This window comes from Mytilus trossulus, chromosome 11 (genome assembly GCF_036588685.1).
Source record: "Mytilus trossulus isolate FHL-02 chromosome 11, PNRI_Mtr1.1.1.hap1, whole genome shotgun sequence".
Lineage (NCBI taxonomy): Eukaryota > Metazoa > Mollusca > Bivalvia > Mytilida > Mytilidae > Mytilus > Mytilus trossulus.
Window position 1 is genome coordinate 69,613,268 of NC_086383.1, and position 25,040 is coordinate 69,638,307.

The window sequence follows — 25,040 nt, forward strand, 5'->3', positions numbered from 1 at the left end:
CTTGTGTTCTTTATTTTTATGTATGTTATAATAACTTATGCACATTGCACATTTATGTACATGTATCAGTAAGAATTTTGTTTACACAATAATTAAAGTAAATAATTGACACATAGGATTATATGTATTACACAAATTTGTGATGACAGGTGTTCAAAAATAAGGACACAGGAATAAACGAATATATTAATTCATATGCCCCCCCACCTGTGACATGTTTAATGCCAATTTCATTAAATGATGAAGAAGACATTCAATTTCATTGGTGAGTTTACATAACCAATTAAATCTTGTAATTATACCCCCCAAAAAATGGAACAAAAAGTCAATGTCATCTTCATTGAGTTCATTAACAAATTAAATTATTAAACAACCGTCGCATCATTATTACGTATACTTCGTTGACTTCGTCGATTTACAAAAGAAACAGATCACCATGAAGACAGTGCGCAGAGAAAAGGTCAGTATACATTTTGCATACGATTTCTGTTAAAAAAACAACATTTTATACCCTGGTCAGTTAATTAGGGAAAAGATTGAACAATTTTTAGGTTTTATAGTTTTAAAAATTATATCTCATAATGATTTTAAACTGAACTGCTACATCATTATACATTATAGGTTAAAACGTGTTAAATTTCACCCAAATTCCCATTTTTTTTTTCATTTTAAACTTCTTTTTTTCTTATAATGATTCTAAAATAGATTTAAAATGTGTTGAAAGTTATCTTGTGATAGATAATCATTCTTCATCCGTGTTAATTATTGTAAAAATATCAATTATTTAAATAGCCACTTACTCGAAAATCAATTTCAAATAATTATTGAAATTAGTCCAATTACGTTAATAAATCAATTTCACGTGGGTAGTCTCAGGTCTATTTTACTATTTATATACATGTGAATGTAGGACGGCAAAAAAAAAGTAGCAATTCAGTTATGAGATTACAATTTCGTAAAAAAGAAGCGTTAAAATATTGCTATCAAAATTCATGTCTTGAACTATTAAAAATGAAAGCTTTTTTTTAAACATGCACATTTAAAAAATAAAATCCCCTGAAAACCAAAAATGATAAGATGTCAAGATGGCTTTGTATTTAAATGGCTTCATGGTGTCCTTTGCGTGAAATAAAAATTAAAAAAAATATAAAAAATGCCAATTGATTGGGGGATCCAACTAAATGTCCCCATTCAAATGCATTGATAGGCCAAAAATAACGGGGTTCCAAACCCCGGAACCCCCTCCCCTGGATCCGCAAATACACACATACATATTACCAAGTAATTTTATGAGCGATTATTATAAAATATATACAATGTACCATAAGATGTAGAATGTCTGAATATTTATTGTTTTTTTGCCATGATTTTGAATTTCGTGAGTTTCGTTTTCCTTATTTGAACGGTCAAGGATTTGTAAAGTTAGATCTTACTATACAAATCCTTGGAAAGGTTAAACACAAATGCAAATGTTTTCGATTTTAATTTGGCTAGAATACTTGTAAAGCAAGCTTTTCAAGAATTATTTTACTTTCTGTTAACTTCGTCAGAAAATTAAAACGTGCACGATGGAGAGTTGTCTAATTGGCACTCACACCACATCTTCCTATATATACATGTATCTATGAATAATATCAAAGCCAAATAATTAATAAAATGTTAAACATCTTATGGTAAAAAAATCGATAAAAAAACTACTTGATATTTTTTTGTTGAAAAATATTGAATAGACTATATGTATATATGCAAACATAACTATATAAGAGTTCCTTGGCATCAGCTCTTTAAAAAAGATTGTTTTATCAAGGATTTGTATAGTTAGATCTAACTTAAATTTATACAAATCCTTGGTTTTATCAACTTGAAGAACCGTTTCTCGCTTAGTCTGTTTCTATAACAATCCCGGGTTTATATTTATAACTCGAGATTTATAATCCTTTAATAGGACTACGTTTTATTTTGGTGGTTGAAATATATAGTGCTATCTTTTGCCATGTGATTATATGTTTATATACGTTTATATATAAATTATTAAATTACACACTTGAAGAGGTTTTAATCTAACATTTTTACAAGTAATTTCATACTGTATATCTACCCTTTACAACGACTAAAATAGGCCCAATAAGCAGGCCAGTATAAGAATATCAGAATCCGCCACTGTTCTTTGGGTATATACAGTTTGTGTTCTGATTTTTTCATTCAATTGTCAAAGTACGGAAATAAGTCATTTCTGTATTCAAGTTCAACGTTGCAGTTCAGAAATAGTTCGACCTGGTAACTTCCGTTTTTCCCATGTGTCAAGATTGGTAAATTTATTTGACAAAAAAATTATACTTTAATGGTCCAAATCATAAGAATACCATAGTATAACAATTCGTTGTGATTGATCAAAAACTGGTAAAACTGCAGTTTGGTTATACGAAATGAATAGGAGGTGAATTTCTTGTAGGATAACAAATCGTGCTCATCACGACTTATAACGAAAGTCTATATTTACATTTCAAGTCCAGTTATACAAGTCTATCAAGATAGTCAATATTAAAGTTATATGGTTCGCTACTGACCCCCTACGGATCCATAGAGGGTTAGTAAAATCTGAATGGGGGTGAGGCCAGAGGCCGAGTCCCCTATGAATTTTATTCACCCTCTATGGATCAGTAGGCAGTCAGTAGCTAACCCTACTGTATAACGAATTTATCTGACGCTGGACTTTTTCTGTGGCGTTTTGTTGAAAAATAAACAATAAAACACAACAACATTAATAGATGACGTCGCCATTAACGCGTCAAGAACCCCATATGAATCTTACTAACCCCATACAGTCTCATTGCGGGTCACCACATGATGGTGTTGAACCAATCACAACGTGATAATTCATCTGTGGGCAGATAATGGCCTATAGTCAATATTCAGAGTCCGCTACTTAAACTTTCCTTTCAACTTGTTGATACTCATATATAAGGCCACATTTAAAAGAATGTATGTTTCCACTCCCTCGGGTCTACCCTTATAAGTTATATGGTTCGCTACTGACCCCCTACGGATCCATAGAGGGTTAGTAAAATCCATAGGGGGTGAGGCCTGAGGCCGAGTCCCCTATGAATTTTATTAACCCTCTATGGATCAGTAGGGGGTCAGTAGTTAACCGTATAACGAATTTATCGGACGCTGGACTTTTTCTGCGACCTTTTGTGGAAAAATAAACAAAGAAACACAACAACATCAATAGATGACGTCGCCATTAACGCGTCACGAACCCCATATGTAACTTACTAACCCCATAGGGTCTCATAGTGGGTCACCACGTGACGCGTTTAACCAATTACAACGTGATATTTCATGTGTGGTCCGATAATAGGCTTTGGCCTGTAACACAGTCGGACAGGCATTTTTTAACAATGTCATAGCATGTTCTTATAGCTGGGGGTTCCAATCCCAGATCCCACTTACTGTTTAGTCAGATTCCTGTATCCTGCCTACATTATCATGACTATGTGCGTAAGCAATTCTCATTTTTTTGTCCTCTCCTGGGTCCTGCTAGACCTCATTTCCCGCTTTCACCACACAATAATTTGACTTTCATATGTCAGGCTTATAAAAAATTGACAATCCCTCATCAAACTTATACCCCAATGAGACCCACATAGCTGTTACGACTTGTCCTGTCACGGGTGTCGATGCCACTTTTCAGTTGTTTGTGCTCGATTAGTGTGTATTCATTTAGATTATCAATCTTTCTGCTTAAAATATCAGAATGTATACAACTTATTTTCAGGAAAATATTTTTTGGACAAGAGGGTTTATTCTTCACCCTGACCCTCTGGGAATAGCAATTTTACCAGACCAGCCTACTGAGTTCAAGGTATGTTGAAAATAATCAGTCTACATTTGTATTTATCCAGCCAAAACCTATCCAATGTCAAAAAATAGGCAGAGGATGCCAGATGCACATTCATAGTTATAAGTTAAAATTTTCACTGCAAACCCAATAATTTGTCCAATTGAAAAATTACAATAGCTTTAATTTCCCTGTGTAGTTTATTCACTGGGATCATCAAATATCTTACATAGAGAAAGATATCACTCATTGATTAATTTACTGAGTAAAAGATCCTCTGCCAATAGTTCATTTGCCAATTATCGGTTTGATTCTGTTATTACAATCTTTTTAACAAATTACTTCCCTCTGTCAATCCTAGACTGGTTTCTATACCGGCTGATTTTTTTTCAATTCTTATTATGAAGTTCCATCCAATCCCCTTTGTCATGGTCTATTGACTTTGAAAATTTTAACAAGTTATCATGTATTAGTTTGTGATTAAGTCAATTCAAGGGAAACCATTAGTGTTAGGTCAATGTTAATTGGTATTCAGTTGTATAAGCATTGGCACATCTCATTTCCATGGAGAATATTTGGCCTCGCCCCTCAGTCACAGTCTAATGAATTTGTAACTTATCTTAGTTTTCATGTATTAGTTTGTGATAAGATCTATTTAAGATGTTCGGAACTGCTAATGTTAAGTCAATGAAATTTGGTATGCAAATTTGCTTGCATTTGCAAGTATCATTTTTATGGAGATTATATAGCTCCACCCCCTCTTGTTGAATTTGAAACTTTTTTATAGTTTACTAGTAAAAGTTTGAATTTAGATTTGGGAATGACTCATACGTTAATGAATGAGTGATATATATTTAGAAGAAAAATAAAGATCCCAGTGAATAAATTACACAGAGAACAATTGCTTTTGTATTTGTTGAAATGGACATGTTGTACCAAAACTTGTTATGCAAAATACAAATGAATCATGCAATAGCCCCACACAGCTGTTTATTAAGTTTCCTTTCAGTTGCTTTTATTAATCTAGACTGAGTGACATAAGCCTTATAAATATAACTAAGAAGATGTGGAATGATTGCAAATGAGACAACTCTATACAACAGACCAAAAGACACAGAAATTAAATACTATGGGCCATGTATTGACTTCAGCAATGAGCAAAACCCATACTTGATTATTTCTTTACATCCAAATGTTATGATACTTATGCATTTTGCCTATCACAAAACTCAATAGAGGTTGAACACTTCCCATCAGTTGAATAGTTCTAGAATTATACCCCTTTACAAATGAAAAAATGCTGATTTTTTGTTTCTGTTCACTCACTTTAGTTGGCTGCAATTAAATGTTATGAACCTTATTCATAATAATTATTACTAAAAAAGTAATGAAGTTATGTCTGTTTGCAAATAGAAAAATTGCTAAATTTTTGTTTTGTTCCCAATGTCATAGGTTTGCCAAATGTTATGAAACTTATATGCAAGGTTTAAAACCACGAAAAACAGATCTAGATTGAATTTTGGGGGCATCACTTACTGTTCTAGAATTATGCCCCTTTACAAATTGAAAAATGCTGAATTCACGTTCTCAATCTTGAGTTTGCATCAACCAAATAAAATGTAACTAACACAATACTGAATACCACAAGACTCAGATCAGTACAAATTAAGGTAGTGTCAGTTTGACCATTTCTTCAATTATGTTCTTTAATAACTTGACATGATTTTTAATAGCATGATCTGTAATTTCTGTGTTTCATGAACTCATTCCTTATTTGTTTTCCAAAAATATATTAATTTGGACAGAAAAAATGAAAATAGCACAACTGATAAACTAGACGATAATTTAAGATGTATTAGTTCAGCTGAATTGTCAATTAATTCCTTAAAGAAATATTTATTTTATAGTTGTTTTTTTGTTTTGGCAGGGTAGCAAAAGTCGTTTAGTTAAAGTGTTATACCAAGGTGCTGGAGACTATAGTCAGACACGAGCCGTTCCACAGAGAGAGCCATGTTTTAAGGGAGGCCTTACCCAAGACCAAGCAGATATTGTGACCAATCAAGTCAACAATTATGAGAAAGGTGTTGTTGACAAACAAACTGAGACTGATTCTGTAATCATACTATCAGACGAGAAAGATTTACAGAATATACTGGCAGATTACAAGCCAACTCCAAAGACCACATCAGTGTCAACACAGACCGATCCCCCTGAAATTCCAGATATTAGAAGCCAGATCATCGAAATTCTCAGGGTAGTAAAAGACATCCGTAGACACATCCCATCATCACAGCAATCCTTTTCCAAAGAGTTACAGGACTTATCACCATTCCCATCATCTGATTTACAAGACTTAGACCTAATGGAATATGTGACCGGTTCACCTCCATCATCTAAATCAACACCAACAGACAGCTTTGATGCAACTGCATTATTTACTTCTATGTTATGTCAAGCAGCAAGTATGCCATCAGCAAGTTCTATCACTGGCCCTTCACTCGAGCAAATGATGACTACAACACAGCCGATACCATCATCAGTAGCTTCTTCATCTGGCCATGCAGATCAACAATTGCCTACTACATCAACAACTTGTAACACATACAACTTGTCACAACAAACAGAACAACAGGTCAGCACAACAGACATTTCAGTACCTATCACCACAGTTGCAGATATTCACATATTCCCCAAGAAAGTATCAGCAACACCAGGACCAAATTCACTAATTTCTAGTCAAATTTCCAATGCACTTCAGCATGGCACAACAGCAGCCCAAAACATGCCAACATCAATAACGAGACCTAGAATCCGCACTCTGCCTCCAATTGACGAGCATGACATCATAACCTCTGCATCAGACATTGTTTCTACACCATCAGAGTCAGTGGATTTCACATCATTAGATATTGATAGCTCTCCAGGATTTAACCCTACACCAGTAACACTATCCCCAGTTCTACATTCATCTCCAGATATAACACTTCCTTTGAATAGTACCATTGCTCCATTACCAGACATTGCTCCATTTACAGAAGCTAATACCACTCCAGCCAATCAGGTTTCATCAGCCATACATCATGTACCTCAGACATTATTGCAACCAACATTACCACTGTCATCAAATTCCTCTTCTACAAGGGATACAATTCAGTCATCTGTAGCTTTACATCATTTCAGACCAGCAAACGTTTACAACTGCTATCCTGGACCAATTCATCAAGTAAAATGTAACACAGATATTGAAATTGACTTCCTTGAACTCCGAATTCATCCTGATACAGTCTGTAAAGTTTCAAGCAATAGCCTAACTGATTCTCAATTCATCTTTAACTTGGCAAAAGAGTTGTTTACTCCTGCAGAAATGTTTGGAAGGAACTACACCGGTCAGAAAGGGAAACAAAGTCTATCACCAAGAAGGAAGCATGCCCTTGAGCACTGTGTTTTTGACATCAAAGGACCACACATGCTAAAACAGATTGGGTCCTCCATCAACAACGGGATACGCAACTTGTTCCGAAAGAGATAAATTTGAACACGCTTTTTGACATTTATTTATAACAATGGACTAAATATATTCACTTGGTGATAAACAATTATTATAAACAGTTATCGTTATTGTTCATTTAAAATGGACTTTTCCTTATTAATAATTTATGGACATTAGTTTTGTGGCTAAATAGCTTTCATTTACCTATTAAGGTGTGAAATAGTAATCTGCATATGTTGTGAATAGTTTTTATTGAAGATAAATTTATTTTTGTTCATATATTTATTAAAATAAGCACTTTATTGTAAACTCATCTCATTAGTTTTTAATAGTTACATTGCCTCAACAGAATATTTGTGAAACAGCAGAACAGAAGCTGTTGTGGGCTTGATTTCGAAAAAAATTATTTCAAGATTGCTTACAATTCAAGTTATTTCATTGATTGTTGATTTTAACTTTCTAGAAATGTGATTGCTTAAAACCAACTTAAAACACAATTTATAGACTTAGTTAGTATATGCACACAAGGTGTGATATAATTGCCAATGACACCAAAGTGGACCTTGAAGGCCGTACTTTAACCTATAATGGTTTAATTTTTAAATTGTTATTTGGATGGAGAGTTGTCTCATTGGCACTCACACCACATCTTCCTATATCTATGTATTGTTTATGACAGTGTCACTGTCGATCTATGACACAAAAAAAGGAATAGCACTTATTGCAGTGTTAACCATCAGTCCCAGAAAGGCCTTCAACAAGGAGCAAAAACCTATCACCTCATTGACAATGACATGACATCATCCTCTATACCAAGCAAGAGTGCACACTGAAATGTCTCTCCTTCTTTTCTAATTATTAATAGAATGTTGATAGTCCTAAATACAAACTTTATTACAACTGTTACACATACTTAACATAACCCAGAAAAACTAAACATTGACTGATGTACCCTGAAAATGAGGTGAAGGTTGGAGGAACAATGCCAGAAAGACATGTACAGCTTACAATTCTTCCATACAACAAATGTAATTGACCTATTGCTTATGGTTATAAGAAAAACAAAACGAAACACAAAAACTTAACACTAAGCAATGAACCATGAAAAATGAAGTCAAGATCAAATAAACCCTGTGCGACAGACATTTAGATATAAAAATTTTCCATACACCAAATATAGTTGACCTATTGCATATAGTATAAGAAAAGACAAAAACTCCAAAACTGAACTTTCACCACTGAACCATGAAAATGAGGTCAAGGTCAGATGACACTTGTCGCTAAACATGTACACCTTTTAATCATTCCAAATATAGTAGACCTATTGCATAAAGTCTGAGTAAAAAAGACAAAAACTCCAAAACTGAACTTTCACCACTGAAACACGAAAATGAGGTCACGGTCAGATGACACCTTCATGCTAAACATGTACACCTAATAATCATTCCATACACCAATTATATTAGACCTATTGCATACAGTATAAGTAAAACAGACCAAAGCACAAAAACTTTACTTACGACGACTTTAACACCTCATCACTTGTTATTCCGATGTGTGAAAAGGAATAGAGAGGGGGCTTGTTCACATTGTATAGTGCTGGAAACTTTTCATTGACGCATGTTGAAACCATTGTAAATACTTAATACAAATATAAGTCACTGCACTTTGACTCATAATGGTTTACTTTTATAAATTGTGACTTAGATGGAGAGTTAGTCTCATTGGCACCCATACCATATCTTTATATCTATAAATAGCAATAAGGTTTTTAATCTTCTTGATTGTAAATAGCAGAGCAGGGATAGCTGGAAAAAACTAGAACTATAAAAAATAAAAGAGGACAACAATACTGAATTAACATTTATTCTAGATAGAACATATGAAACTGATCTATAAATATATACATGTATATGCAATATGTACTAGTACTTTTGTCAATAAATCCCAACAGATAATGATTGAAAATCATAAAGCTGACATACATAATATATTTAATTTCTACCATAAAATTATCGTCATATAAAAAAGAAATAACTGCTTAGCAGAGTGCAGCCTGATACAACTGCACATGTTAAACCCTAAACAGTTGGAGCAAATTTGGACACTATTTCTAAGCTTGATACTGTGCGAATCAGAATTATCTGGATTGTGATCAAATATTTGACATAGAAAGGTTTCTGACACAAAATACATGACAAGTTCTTACAGATTTATTGTGCAATACTGTGCAATTATAGATAATTGAACCCCTTAAAAAAATTAATAAACCCCAAACCTGTGAGTCCCCTGTTACAATATTTAGGCATGCCTAGTACTGTTCTTACATTTTGGCTATTTTAAATAATATGAAGGTATGAACTTTCCACTTTAATCCTTAACTTCACAATTGTTACATTTACATATATATACAAGATTTGAAAAAAGCTAGAATATAGCAAACGAAGTATTACATGTATTGACATACAAGTATCACACACAAAAGTTACAAAACAAAATCTGTACAGTGAAAACAGCTTCACATCCTTATGTGAAATAGAATTTTATCTACAAATATATTTACAGTATGAGCATATTTATAAAAATAAAAAAAAATACCAAAACTGAGTGACTAGAAATTTAGTACTTTTTGCACTGATCATTATCATGATAATGAACTGTTGCATTATTATTTAAAGTATATTTACAAGAGACTGCATGATGCAATTATCATGTACATGACACAGTATACATTAAATCAGACCTAAGGTTTGATAAAACTATGGATTTAAAATGTAATAAGAACTAAATTTCATCTCCAATTTTGCATAATTTACACATGTAAATTTTATCAATATTTACCCATATTCTGTTAAAGTCGTATACCTACACTAAATTTGGTCACTAGCTTTCTAAATTCAAATTTTGAGCAATCCAGTTATTTTGGGTTAAAAATATTGTAGTGAATGGTGGAAAAATTAAGGTATACACCTTTGAAATGTTTAAAACAATGTAAAATGATGTACAGAGGATTTACAAAAATATTCTAAATATAAAACTTTAAAATTTTATTTGTTTAATCAACATGAATTGCATTTACCTACTTGATTAAATGGATACACTAAATCATGCTAAATTATCTATTTTTTAATCATGTTAATGTTTGATCTGTTCTGTTACAATGCCAAATCTGTACTAAGACATGTAAGATATAATAGGAAGATGTGGTGTGCGTGCCAATTTGACAACTCTCAATCCAAATAACAATAACATTGTATGAATTCAAATTAAGTATGATAATTACAAGAAAATATAAAAATGAGAAAGACACATAAGAAACAGAAGCCTAACAAGAAAAAGAAACTCGAAAATAACATTGAAAATTGAAGAACACATACACATTGATATACATGTACAGCCATATAGGTATGCAAAATGTTAAAATCCAGATGGACCTCCATGGTTCAAAATTACATAAGGTAGGACTCTGTGAAGATGGTCTATGTATGCTGAACATTTCTGAGGTGTTAAGGTCAACCAAAAATCAGCAATTCCTTGGACAAGTTCATCTTTTTTTCTTGGTTTCACCTTATTCTGGAGATGCTGTTTCATTGCTGCCCAAACATTTTCAATGGGGTTGAGGTCGGGTGAAGATGCAGGAGTTTCCATAACAGAGTCAAGTACTCCATTCTGTCTCATCCACTCTTTGGTTGATTTGGATTTGTGCTTAGAGTCGTTATCCTGTAAAGTACATAAAAATTATATGATAACAATATGTGATTTTAAATCAAATCAATAATTCATGTTCATCAAGTCAATTTACAGAAAGCTTTGAAATATTGACAAACTTCAATTCTTTCATCATGCACAAATGTATTATGCGTATAGCATGTAATCATGGCAGTTGAATCATGGTAATTGTTTGGATAAACATGATGAAGGTATTAGAATAACAATTATGAAACCTATAGCTGTTAATTTTGTGTCATTTTGATCTTTTGAGGATAGTTGTCTAATTGGCAATCCTACCACATCTTTTTAATATCATTGAATATGACAATGCATATATATATATATATTTTTCTTCATTAAATAATATTAAGTTGCACTATAAATGTATAATGAAATTGAGAATGGAACAAAAAAATAACATAAAAATGATTACACATGTTACATGTATGATGAACTGCTGCACTTAACAGTATATATTATATACTCTTATAACAATGTCTATGAAACATGTGTGTACATGTAAATCATGTATGCATGAATGATAATTTCTTTCAAGTTGTTAGAACGGTATACAATTTACTCAAAGTAGATAAAATGTATTGGAAACTGGAAAATCCCCCCTTTTATATTTCATAAACATGATAAATGAAAAAACACAACCATGGTACAAATGTACATGCAACTCTGAAAAGTAATATCTATATCTTAAATTGATAAAAAATCAAACATTGTCAAAAGGGAGCTTACATGAACATATATATTTATAGAATCAATTCACTTTAAGTTTAATTAACACTGCTGTATAAAGCATTTTTAAGACTTTTCCTCAAACTGGGAAATCACCCTTTTTTATGAATAAAACACCATGACTTTGAAAAGTACAATTAAAAATTTATTAATATTAAAAGGGAGCTCATGTCAGGTTAATAGATATTCAAACAGTTCACTAAAGTTTCATGCAATTGGTCTAGTTGGTCTAAGCATGATTTGGGATTGTAAGTGAAGTGTGACATATGAAAGTCAAATTATTGTGCTGTGAAAATTGAAAAAAAAAAAAAAAAAAAAATGAGAATTGCTTCTGCATATACTATAGTGATTGCCCAAATACAGGAATCAGACAAAACAGTACACAGGATTATGGGATCAGAACCCCCAATGAGACCCCCCTTTAAGTGTTTTTCAGAATGTTGATGACAGATGGACGACAGACAACTGTATACATTGTACATGTACCAAAATACAATGTATGTAACTTCATGAACTTATCGCTACATTGAAGACCCATTGGTGACCTTTGGCTTTTGTCTGCTCTACCATGTCTACGGTCGGGTTGATGTCGCTTTTACACATTTCCCATTTCCTTTCTCAAATTTATCTACAATAACAAATATAAAATTTGACTTACCTGGTATAGGCGATATCCATCAGGGAAGGCAGCAGAAACAAAAGGCACAAAATTAGAAGCAAGAATTTGTTGATAAATTACTGAGTCCATGATTCCAGTGAATATACACACATCTGTTCTCCCTCTGTACGAAATTCCACCCCAAACATGAACCTGTAAAAGAATGACACAAATAAAGTACTAGTTACATTTATTTTTTATCCAGGAAGTGAGGAACATTGTTTAATGTGATGAATACATGTATTCTCATAAGTCTCATTTAAATTGTTTAAACACTCATGTCATGCATGATCATGGTGATATACATTTACAGTCAATGACAGTACTAAAAAAAATATGAAACATTATTTGTCATCTTCATTATACATTTACATGTACACTAGTCCAAATAATTATGACATTCTGGCAAAGCTATTTTTATTTATTTTTTTGGACGCCGTCCTACATTGTCCTACGTCATGTACATTAAAGGAAAGACGTCCCAGAAAAAAAAATAGCCTTGCCAGGCGTCATAATTATTTAATTTGGACTACATGTACACTAGAACACACCCTCAAAATTGAGCCAGAAGGCATTGAGAGCTTGAATTGGTTATGTTGGTTAAAAGTATATACTGTTAAAAGGAGAATTTCAGTAAAATATTTCATGTCTGGAAAATTTCAGTCAAGATAACAAAATATATAGGTACATGTACTTTGAAACAGTTTTACTCCGCTCCCTTGTTCCAAAGTCTGTTAAATTCATTATTTTAGCATTTCTGATTACTATGAACATTTCAATGTTAAAATTGTTGGTCATGTCCGACTTAAAAGAATACAAAATTATATTGTTATATTAGAACTAGAGACATCCACCTGTACTTCTTTAGCTTGTACTTAATTATATTTCATGAAGATATGTTCAACATGTAATTAGCCTAGGCTATGAGAAAAAAATGCGAAGTGCAAACTCTGATATTTTAAAACTTAAATACAAGAACAATGTCAGAGGAGGATCTAGGGGGCTTATCGTAAGTAAAATTAGGTTGCTTTATACATGTACATGTATATATTGGGAACCACAAAAGCATGACTGGAGCTACATTGTAGTCCAAATAATTATGACGTCTTGAAAGGCTATTAAAAACATATGTAAGGCGTCAAAGAAAAAAATTATAATAGCCTTTCAAGACGTCATAATTATTTGGACTAGACTGGAGCCCCCTTTTTAGGTCAGTCAGTGGACCCCACCACTAATGTCATTCAGCACCACGGGGGGGATCTCTTCCTATATAAAGGTATATACATATGTGCCGCTGGAATGTTCAGCACCCCCTTGATGAGAAGTTCTAGAGCCACCACTTAATGTACATGCATGTACATAAATACCTTGTATGAGTGCTTTGGCTTCTGCTTTCTTGCTGGCAGCTGAGACAAATCAGAGTCTGGCTTATAAAAAAATATTCTGCCATTTGAAGTCATCTCCACTGTACTTTCATCCACGAAAATTACGTTTAAAAACTTCTCCTTCATGGACAGCACTTTCATGGCATAATGAAGTCTCTTTTCTTTATTTACATGTGAAATCAGCTGACAATATTTCACTCTTTTAGCTGTCCATCCTAATTTTCTGCGGATCAGTGACACATAGCCCTTACTTATCTTTGTTGAAAAGGTCTCTCTCAGTTTGTCGGCGATTGCATTTGCAGTTAGTTCATTGTCTTTCTTTAGCCACTGATCAATAGCCTTGATGTGCAAATCTGAAATACCGCGCACTCTCCGTCTTGGTGGATCACGAATGCTCTTGGATTTTTTGAACCTGTTTAAAAATCGCCACACAGATTGTCTCGATGTTTTAACATCGTACTTCTCTTCTAACAAACGTGAAATTTTTAGAGCTGAAAACTTTGGAGCATACTTCAAAATAAGTTGTCATGTAACTGTAGAGAGACGATTCGAACTTTTGCGTAGCGCCATCTTGAATACAATCACAAACGAAATTAAGATTCCGTAATTTGTAAGAGTTCAACATGTGACGTAGCAGAGTTCAATCCGTCAGAAAGGTCAATCAGTCCGATCCGTCCGATCCGTCCGATCAGTCAAGGATTTTCATTAAATATCTGACTGATCGGTGACTTGAGTTTGACGCGAACTGGACTGATCGGTGACGGATCGATGACCGCTGACTGATCGCTAAAATAGTAACGCCTAAAGTTGCAAGTACTGTAGGTATGTCAACAAAATTGTTGCATCTTTTAAAGGTGAACTCCCTCAGGTTAAGTTAACCTAAGATGGATTTGACTGTTATTTTTAGATTCTATTTGGTCATATAGCCTTTCAACTGAGTCGGTTCTTATACATAGTTGGCTTTTAAATATTCGGCTATTAGTGGTCCTGATGAAGGTAAATCCAGAAAAGCACTTTACACACATGAAATTTATAAATTGTTGTTTTCATTTTTGTGCCCAACTAAGGGGCAATATGTTTTTTGGTCTGTGCGTCTGTTTCGTTTGTCCGTCCGTCTGTCCCGTTTCAGGTTTAAGTTTTTGGTGAAGGTAGTTTTTGATGAAGTTGAAGTCCAATCAACTTGAAACTTATATATGATCTTTCTCATTTTTATGCCAAATTGGAGTTTTGACCCCAATTTCACTGTCCACTGAACATAGAAAATGATAGTGCGAGTTGGGTATCTATGTACTATGGACACATTCTTGTTATGTAAGAGTTTTATCACCTGCAACTTGTCTCAAATAAATGAGTCAATTCATACTTTTGTTTAGTGGCAAGCTAGAGGCTCCTCCGGGTGCGGGATTTTCTCGCTGTGTAACGTTGAAGACAATGGCATTGGACTGTTTTCTACTCTTTGGTTGTGTTGTGTGTTGTCTTTTTGATAATTATTCCTGTTTCCATTCTCCATTTCATTTACATGACTTTGTTTTCTCACATCTCACTTATGCTAAGGATTGCTTACAGGGAAAGCAAAGCTTTACATGTTCTTTCAGGGTGCATGTACTATAGTGCCTACCAAGATTTTGTGAGGTAACCGAAATTGACCTAAAAGGATTGTATTGAATTTTGATGTCAGATTAAACATATTTTGACTTTATTTACTGACTATTATAATATTATAATGAGACTGAAATATGGATTGTTTTTTGTTAAGATAAACAATAATGCTACCTGGTATAGCCGTGCGTAAAATGTATTTCGACATTTCTCTTTGAAAAACACTTGTGTAATGGAATAAAACGTCTAAATCGTAAATGTTCACCTTTTACTAGGGAATAGGCTATTAAAAAAATGATTTATCTACTCTATATTTGGAAAATTTTGTGAAGATATAAGAAGTTGCAATTCTTACCTTTCATACCCTTAGTTTCATTGGTAAAATGTAATATGGACTCGTCCAGTGTACAGTTTGAAAGTTATTAAAGTTACCGTACACATACAAATGTATGTACATTTAAAAATAAAAATCAATTACAATTTAGTTCTAAGAAAACATATTTCTTTAAAAACAATTTGTTGTGTATTTTCCCCTTAATAAATTAAAAACAAATAAAATAAATATGGTACCGACTGTTCATCTTTTTTGTTACATTCGTGCACATTCTGATGTTATCAATATATATGTATGAAAAAATTAACAGTTTGAAGGTAAACTAATAATAATTTAATTCAATCAAATTGCGTAAGATTCAATAACATTGACCAGTTCACATCATAATAAGTAATAGGAGTAAACTGGGTAGGAGGGAAATGACATATATTTGAAGTTCTTTTTTTTTTGTAATAACGAATAAAAATTTGTCAACCAAAAGATTTGCTATAATTTCAAAAACATGTCATTCTGTTTTGGTATAGTTATTAGTTTTCGGCTCGTTCATTGCGTACTTAAGTCAATAGAAAGTTTGGGCTTCAAATGTTTACATGATTATTGACTGTATACAGAAAATAAGCCCTTTTAAAACATTTATAATACATGGATACAAAGTAAAATAATTTCTTAAAACACTGCACAAAATCATTCTGATTGGTATAGTGATATTGTCATAAAGTGCTTTGAAATGAACCATGGTAAAGCAAACATCAAATTCCCTCACAATAATTATTACACAATATAGGGCAATTACAAAGTTTAAAACAAATCAGTTCTGCATCAGAAAAAGCATTATACCTAGCAAAATACCCATTTAATAATATTACTGAATGCTTCACTAAATACTGAATTACACTGTGTTGTAACTTTTTCAAATAGGTTCTATGAATAAATTTCACACAGTATTCGAAATATGAATGGTCAATTGCAAGTAAGAATGGTAAGGTACACCATATAAATGGTGTGGTTTATAGTATTCAAAACTGTCGTTTTATGAATTGTTAAAGTAAATCATTTATAATTTTTTTGACAGGCATAACCTTGCTGTTTTTTTATGTAATCATAGATTTTTGGCTTTATTCAAGTTTGAAAATATTTTAATTGATATACCATTGATGAAAATAAAAAAGAGAAACTTTCAGCAAAAATTGAATGTTTTGCTAAAGTAACAAAAGAAAGAAAACAACAGATAAGATAATGTCATGATTATGACCATCAGTGTAATAAATGATGAAGTATATACCCTTATTAAGTCGAAAAACTTATTTATCCTTACAGGTCTTGAAACAGAAACACTAGTCTTGAGACCAGATGATCAACATTTCGTGCAACTAGCAAGAACAATCGGAATCGGGGACTTCTACAACTTCTTCATTGAACTTGGAATGGAAAAAGCCGATTATGACAACTTAAATTTTCGTTATTACTCAAATCCTATGGATTTTATGTTGATGGGGCTCTTTGAATGGAGGGATAAAACAGAAAGTGACCAAATGACTGCAACATTTAGGAAATTACAGACGGCACTGAAGGCTATTGAAAGACAGCACTATATGTGTCAGGTTGGATAAATATTTTTTTTTCTGACAAATTTGTGTTAAAATATTAGGGCTATTCCATTAAAATGTATGTGGGAGGGTAGGGACTTTCAAAATATTCCTACATCCAAGAACCATTTTTTAGATAATTTTGCATAATGATAATAGAGTGAAAAAAGACCCATGACCCACATTCAGTAATTAAACTTCCCTTCCTACCCTCCCACATACATTTTAATGGAATAGCCCTTATTATAATTATTTCTTTTGTGACGACTAAAGACTTCTATAAACAATAAAATTCTATAATAAAGTGGATGGTATCTTCAAATTGTGCCAAGTTAAGCTAACGAAAATAAATAACAGACGCCCAGCATTTAATCATTGTATAAAAAATACATCACATTGACAGCTATGAAGCAATAAAGCAAAAAAATTATACAGATATTTATATTTCATGTTAATGAAAATTACATTTAAAAAAGTGTGTGTGTCATAAGCACTTGATATAAGAATCGATCAGTTTCATTCCATGGATGCATAGTTTATAAACATTTATTAGAAATAGATCAATTGTTATCTATTGTCACAGTAAAGTAAAATTATCTGTTTTAATTATATGCAGTACTCTACAATATAGTACCCCAATTATTGCTGCATATTTATACATACTATGCTATGCCATTTTGTTTCTGAACTTCAATATATGTATTCATGTGCCCTCAAATTATATAATACCCTGTATCATAGTTAACCAATTTAATCATTTAGCGTCTAGTGATAGCATTACAACATACATATTTTTAAGAAAATGTATCAGGTTTTTTTTTTCTAGATAATTTATATTTGCTTTTTGATACTATCAAAAACTTTCATTCATTTGATGCATCTTTAAACCTTTGACACATTCCAGGTACACAGAGAGGATCATACTTTAGTAGGTAGGTATAGTTTTATTGTTAAGTTACTGAGTCATCGACATCTTCTCATATCCTCATTATTGGATTCTTATCTTGCTTTTTTTCTCTTAGAAATGAATACTCTCAAGGGACAAATACCAGTAACAAAGGTAAATTTACAGCTGTGTTCTTTTCTTCAAATACAGAAACACAACATTTGATTTAATGTACATTTATGTGCATTTCAGATTTATTTTGATTACAAGATATGAAAGTTGAAGATTGAGTTAACTTTGGGTTATCTAATTCATTTTGATTTTAATACGTCCAAAAAAGATTAATAAAGGATTCACATTTTTTAATATCAAATTTCGATGTGACATTCAAATAATTTTAGCTTCTTTTTTTTGGCAGAAAAAGCTCATAGTGGCCTACAAGTTGTTCCGTCAGATGATGTAATCAATAGTTTGACAGAAAAGAAATTGATAGGTGATTGCATTGTTCACCTAGGCGTTGAATTGAATCTTAGCATTGGCAACATAAAGGAGACTATGCACAATTTCCCAAGGGATTTGAATGGTCAAATCCATGATCTTCTCACAAAATGGAAGAATTGTAAAGAAACCAAGATGGTGAAACCAACAATTTACCGACTAATGGTAGCTTTAAAACGTGTAAAAGCGGCTCAAGGACTAAATTTTGTGAAGAAAACATATGATGTGCAGTAGGACATCAAATGTACTTTAAAAAAAAATAGAAAACAGAACTGTGATATGTTTATCACGTTTATAGGAAGCGATCATATCATCATAATATGTAAATTAACAGAAATCACATTACCATTATATAATGTTTTAATTTCTATGTCATCATCATCATCATCATCATTGCTGTCCTCATTCTCATTTATAAAGATGTAAATGTGTGCAAAACCAGTTCCTTGAACACTAGGTCACCAAATCTTTTGTTGTTCAATCATAGTGTTGCCTGATATCGGTATCAGATACTGCAAAAAGCATTAATTATATTCATATTACATGTCAAACAAAAATCGTACAATTCATATCAATATTTATTTTTACAATAAGTCTAGTCATTCACCTCTAACTGCCTAGTTTGTATCGTGGTAGCGTGCTTGCGTTGAGTGCATAATTTCATGGGTTCTATGCTGTCAAACCAAAGACCTCAAAATAGCACTGTTCCGCTAAGCCCTCATAACGTAGGAATAAGAACAAAGACTGCTAAAATTTGATATCAGCCTTTATATGAAAAGGTTATACCGTCTGATGCTTTTTTCAGATTAAACCTCGTCCACTTCCTGTCTACTGATGGCTGATATATTCTTTTACATAATGGCCATGTGTGAAATTGTAGTTGCAATTTTCTCAGGCAATGAAAATCAGGTTTTTAAAAAAAAAAAGAATCTAGGTCTACATGAAGGTCGAACCTCTAAACTATGTAAGGCTTCATCAAAATTTCAATGTTTTAGCCTATCTGGGATACAGCTTAAAATTATGAACTGAATGTTAGGGTATTGTTGGGGCCCCCTACAGCACCTCCTTACGATATTCTCAACATGCAAGCATGAATAATTATAATTTGCAGTCTTAAATTTTTACATAAATCATTGGGATCAAGCGTTAATTTATAATGTACATTCTTGAACCATGTGATTGTTTAGTGCAGTTTTGTCAGAATTTATTAGTATGATAATGGTTATTGAACAATGTAAATGTTCCAAGCAATTGTATGTATGTTCTGAATTAAGTTTGATTTTTAATGCATACATACATATACTGATGCTTTCTGAAGCAAATTTGTGATAATGCAATTGTTCACTGCATTCTATTGTAGATATTTGAGTTTGAGTTTGTATTGCGTTATCATGTAGATTTATTTAATTTGATGTTAGTGCTTTAATCTTAGAAGCAGATTATTTGGTCATTTAATTATTCATTATATTTATATTTTAATTCATCACATTCTTCCTAAGTAATATAAAACAAGGAACATTTCTGTGCCTTCTAATGTAGAAAATTGAGACACTTGATTGATTCTTCTAGACTAGTCCCATTTACATTCGTACATTGAACTGTGCAGTGCATTGAGGCATGCTCTGGAGTCTTTATTTTTTCAGTGAGTTTTACTGTTGATTCATAATTTGTCATTTGATTGTATATATATATGTTTATTTGGATATTTAATTGTTCAGTGCATTTTCGAACAAAATTATGATGTATTCATTCTTATATAAATTCTTGACTTGGAATTTTAGAGCATTTTTGTTAAGCATCGGGAGTCATCTGATGTGAAGGTAATTTTTATAGGGTTTTCTGATGAAAATCTGGTAATCTTTTTTTTGGGTTGTACGGCGAAAAGGAGGCAACTGTATGGCCTATTCAAAAACTGATGAACCATTCAATAATTTACACTTTTAAGATATGTTGTAATTAATAGTGACAAAATTGAGGTCAAGTGTGATATTGAATATTTTATTTTTTTGGATTTTTACTTTTGTCTTCCAGATAATTGATTGGTCGAACAAGCAATTTTGTGTCATTTCAATACAATAAGTTTATAATCTTTCAAACAATGCTTTTGAAATTTTAGAAAAATTTCATGATCTTTTAACTGATAATAACAAAAATTACAGAGAAATTTCTAATATACGACTTTCAAGTAATGCCTTCAATCTTTTTAAAATAACACTAATACATGTAATGAACACTCAGTTTTATGTCATTTTGACAGATTCTTGTAATTTAGATTCATATGATATTTCAGTACATTTTAATATGACAGCAGATTTTTTTTGGGTCGTTTTGGTATCGCGCCATCGTCTTCGTCGTGTCGTCTTCCGAAGACACATTGGTGTCTGGTTTAGTTTAAGTAAATGGATCTCTATGAAATTTTACCATAAGGTTGAATACCACAAAAGAAAGGTTGGGATTGATTTTGGGGGTTATGATACCAACATTTTAGGAATAAGGGCCAAAAACTAGCATAGTAATTTCCAGACAATAACAATGTTCCATATCACAAAGGAAAGGCTTGAATTGATTTTTGGGGGTAATTGCCCCAAACGTTTAGGAATTAGGGTTTCAAAAAGGGGGGGGGGGGTGGGGGGGGGGGAAGATAAGCCTATTTTTTAGTTTCCGGACAATAACTTGTGTGTACGTTTATGGATCTCTCTGAAATTGTACAAAAAGGTTTGGATTGAGTTTGGGGGTAATTGCCAGAAAAGTTTAGGAATTAGGGTCCAAAAAACAAGCATTTTTCTAGTTTCCAGACAATAACTTGTGTTCAAGTGTATGGATCTCTCTGAAATTGTACTACAAGGTCCCATACCACAGAGGAAAGGCTGGGATTGAGTTTGGGGGTGATGACTCATACAATGTAATGGAGTTCAAAATTTTGAGGGGGGTATTTGTTCACAATTTTTTTTCATATTTTTCTTTCTGAAAATGATCCATTTTTACATTAATTATTTCTGATTTTGTTTTTTGTCAATGGATTTATGAGTTTGAACATCGGTATACTACTGTTGCCTTTATTTATATTTAAAAGCAAATAATAAAGATATGGCACGAGATACATACCAAACAGTATGTGCAAACCATTATATTAAGTATTGTACACTAGTAGATATTGTGCAATAGCAAGAAATCTTCCATTGCAGAGTATTCACAATAGCTAGAAATCTTCAACTGCATAGTATTGTGTAATAGCAAGAAATCATCAATTGTACAGTATTGCGCAATAGCAAGAAATCTTCAATTGTACAGTATTGAGCAATAGCAAGAAATATCCAATTCCACAGTATTGTGCTATTGCACATTATTACACAATAGCAAGAAATCTTCAATTGCACAGTATTGCACAACGCAAGAAATCTTCAATTGCACAGTATTGCACAACGCAAGAAATATTCAATTGCACAGTATTGCGCAATAGCAAAAAAAAATAATCATATTGCACAGTATTGCGCAATAGCAAGAAATCTTCATTTGCAAAGTATTGTTCAATATCACAGTATTGGGCAATAGCAAGAAATCTTCAATTGAAATTTAATACAAATCATTTAACCCATTTAAAATTTTAAGATAAATCACCACATCTATTTTGTGTCAGAAACCTATATTATGTCAATAATCTGATCACAATCCAAATTCAGACAGTATCAGGCTTAAATATTGTTTCCAAACTTGCACCAACTGTTCAGGGTTTGACCTCGGGCCTCACGGTCATAACACTTTCGAGTATGATTTTTGTACTCAGACTCGAAAATTAACCAATCAAATTGCTGGATTTCATGTTTCGAGCATGATTTTTGTACTCTGAGCACTGAGCAAAGTTTAATGCCTTCAAGTCCTGATGTCGTATTTTTTTATTTAGGCTATTTAGTCATTTGACTGTTTAACACATTCTTACATGTAATCATAAGCTATTCCAACATTGATTAGACAAATAATGTACTGCTTAGTATATATAAAAATGACATTTAAAAGAATGTATTTTATATAATTTATGTTGTTATATTTTCTTTTTGATCTGGATACACCTTAAAAAATTAACCTTACTAAATAGATGTATGTAATTCTGAATGTATTGAAGGATTTCAGAAAGATTTTTTACCCGATGTATTGTTTAGCCATAGTGAAATTCTTTTGAAATATTTTTTTATGATTCTCAGATCAATAATATATGTGTATATTACTACTTTTACAAATATGTTATAAAAATAAATATCCTACCTGAGTATAGAATGTATAATATACTACTTTTTCCACTTTGGATGCCCTTCACAAACTTGGATACCATAATTAAATGCTGGTACAAAGTGTATATGCATTTGATTTGTCATACTTTAGTGGTTCATCTTTGTTGATATTTCTCATGTTGTGATTCTTTTTCTCTTGCTCTCAAGTAGTTTAATACTGATGTATGCTTTGTCTGACCGCATCGAACAATTTGTTAAGGTTTGTGATAATTTAAGTTTCAACTGTTTCAGTACTTATACATCCTCAGTTTTCAAATGTTTGGCTTTGAGCGTTCCATTAAAGAACTTATTTAAGAATTGATTGATGCAAGATATACTTTATTGTAGTTTGAATTTTTCCGTGACCCCTCAGTTATGACATATTGATTTTAAAACGTTTGCATGATAACATGTCAAAGTTTATGATTAGGTCAGTTTAATTGGAACCACTAATAATCACTCAGTGATAGTTGATATGCAGTTATATAAGCTCATTTCAAAGGAGATGTTATGTGCCTAACCCTGAGTCATGATTTATAGACTTTGAAACTTTTGCATAGTTTATATTTTGAAATTTAGGATAAGGTCTGTTTTAGGGAACCCACTTGTGAAAAGCCAATGATAGTTGGTACGTAGTTTATAGTTATGACCCAACACCTCAGTCATGGTCTTTTGACGTTTAAACAAATTTCATAGAAAACATATTTATATGTTGAATTTTGCGATTACGTCTGTTTGAGGGAGACCACTAGCGGTAAATCTATGTTTGTTCGGTATATCTCGTTTTTAAAGAGATTATTTGTCCCGCCCCCTTGTGATTGTCTATTGCCTATGAACTTTTTTCATCGCTTACATATTAAAGTTTGTATTCATGTGAGTTTCAGGGGAACCACTTATGATTCTTCGACCATTTTTATTAGCTTTGGCATATCTTGTATCTCATAAACTATTTGGTCCTGTTCCTTCATTCACGGTTCATTAACTTTGAGTTTGTAGCATAATCTCTTAAAAAAACACAATATTGAGAGACTAAATAACACAACTTAAAATTGTATTTGTGTTAATATCAGACTTAAAAAAAAACACCCACCTCCGTCTTATCTGTAATGATTTCAGTGCCAAAGTGAACATATAACAATTAATGATTTCAATCTTCCCTTCGATAATACTACATGTATGCACGCTGATATCAAGTTGAAATTAAACAGGAATTGACCTTTTTATTAGAGAGGACGAAAAAGACAAGTTAATATAGTTGAATTGTTTACATCTGTTTCTATGAGCTTTAAAAGTTTAATGAAGGAGCATAAATTGGGATTTCTTTTCATCTTATAAACGTGTTCTTACTTAAATCATATTTTTGTACTATTTTGAGATATTTATAAACTTTTAAACTAAAAGACAAATTTTCATAAACTATCGATGGTAGGTATGTATAAATACATGTGAATCGTCTTTGTCCATAAACATAATTTCGTTGAAAAAAAACACAGAAAGAAAAAAATATATGCTTTTGATGCTTGGATTGTTTTGTTGAAAAAATCATAAAAGTGGGCAATTATGTCATCGAAAAAATAAAAAAATAAATATAAAGTCGAGTACACCTTTTTTAAGTTCAAGCGTGTATGAGTTTACATATTTGATACAGCATCTTGGTTCTGATTCTTTTATTTTTAGCTCACCTGGCCCGAAGGGCCAAGTGAGCTTTTTTATCACTTGGCGTCCGTCGTCCGTCGTCGTCCGTCGTCGTTAACTTTTACAAAAATCTTCTCCTCTGAAACTACTGGGCCAAATCAAACCAAACTTGGCCACAATCATCATTGGGGTATCTAATTTAAAAAATGTGTGGCGTGACCCGGTCAACCAACCAAGATGGCCGCCACGGCTAAAAATAGAACATAGAGGTAAAATGTAGTTTTTGGCTTATAACTCAAAAACCAATGCATTTAGAGCAAATCTGACAAGGGGTAAAAATGTTTATCAGGTCAAGATCTATCTGCCCTGAAATTTTCAGATGAATCGGTCAATAGGTTGTTGGGT

The 25,040-nt window shown here is 32.4% G+C and overlaps 2 protein-coding genes across 2 annotated transcripts in view; both read left to right on the plus strand.

Annotated features, from left to right (window-relative positions):
• The window catches only part of LOC134691476 (uncharacterized), a 36,240-nt gene extending 14,886 nt beyond the window's left edge, over window positions 1-21,354 (plus strand). Inside the window, exons 3-5 of the mRNA XM_063552021.1 lie at window positions 17,083-17,366; window positions 18,256-18,283; window positions 18,656-21,354. Coding sequence (XP_063408091.1) covers window positions 17,083-17,366; window positions 18,256-18,283; window positions 18,656-18,969 — 626 coding nt within the window. The 3' untranslated portion in view covers window positions 18,970-21,354. The remainder of the gene's footprint in view (window positions 1-17,082; window positions 17,367-18,255; window positions 18,284-18,655) is intronic.
• Window positions 437-7,557, plus strand: LOC134691531 (uncharacterized). The gene is made up of 3 exons (XM_063552098.1): window positions 437-460; window positions 3,779-3,865; window positions 5,769-7,557. The coding sequence occupies exons 1-3, from the start codon at window positions 437-439 to the stop codon at window positions 7,368-7,370; spliced, it is 1,713 nt and encodes a 570-aa protein (XP_063408168.1). The 3' UTR covers window positions 7,371-7,557.
• Window positions 21,355-25,040: the final 3,686 nt, after the last annotated feature.

Coding starts and splice junctions, on each gene's coding strand:
- LOC134691531 (XM_063552098.1), top strand. CDS start 437: ATGAAGACAGTGCGCAGAGAAAAG. Junction 461..3,778: donor AGACAGTGCGCAGAGAAAAG/GTCAGTATACAT, acceptor ACTTATTTTCAG/GAAAATATTTTTTGGACAAG. Junction 3,866..5,768: donor ACCAGCCTACTGAGTTCAAG/GTATGTTGAAAA, acceptor TTGTTTTGGCAG/GGTAGCAAAAGTCGTTTAGT.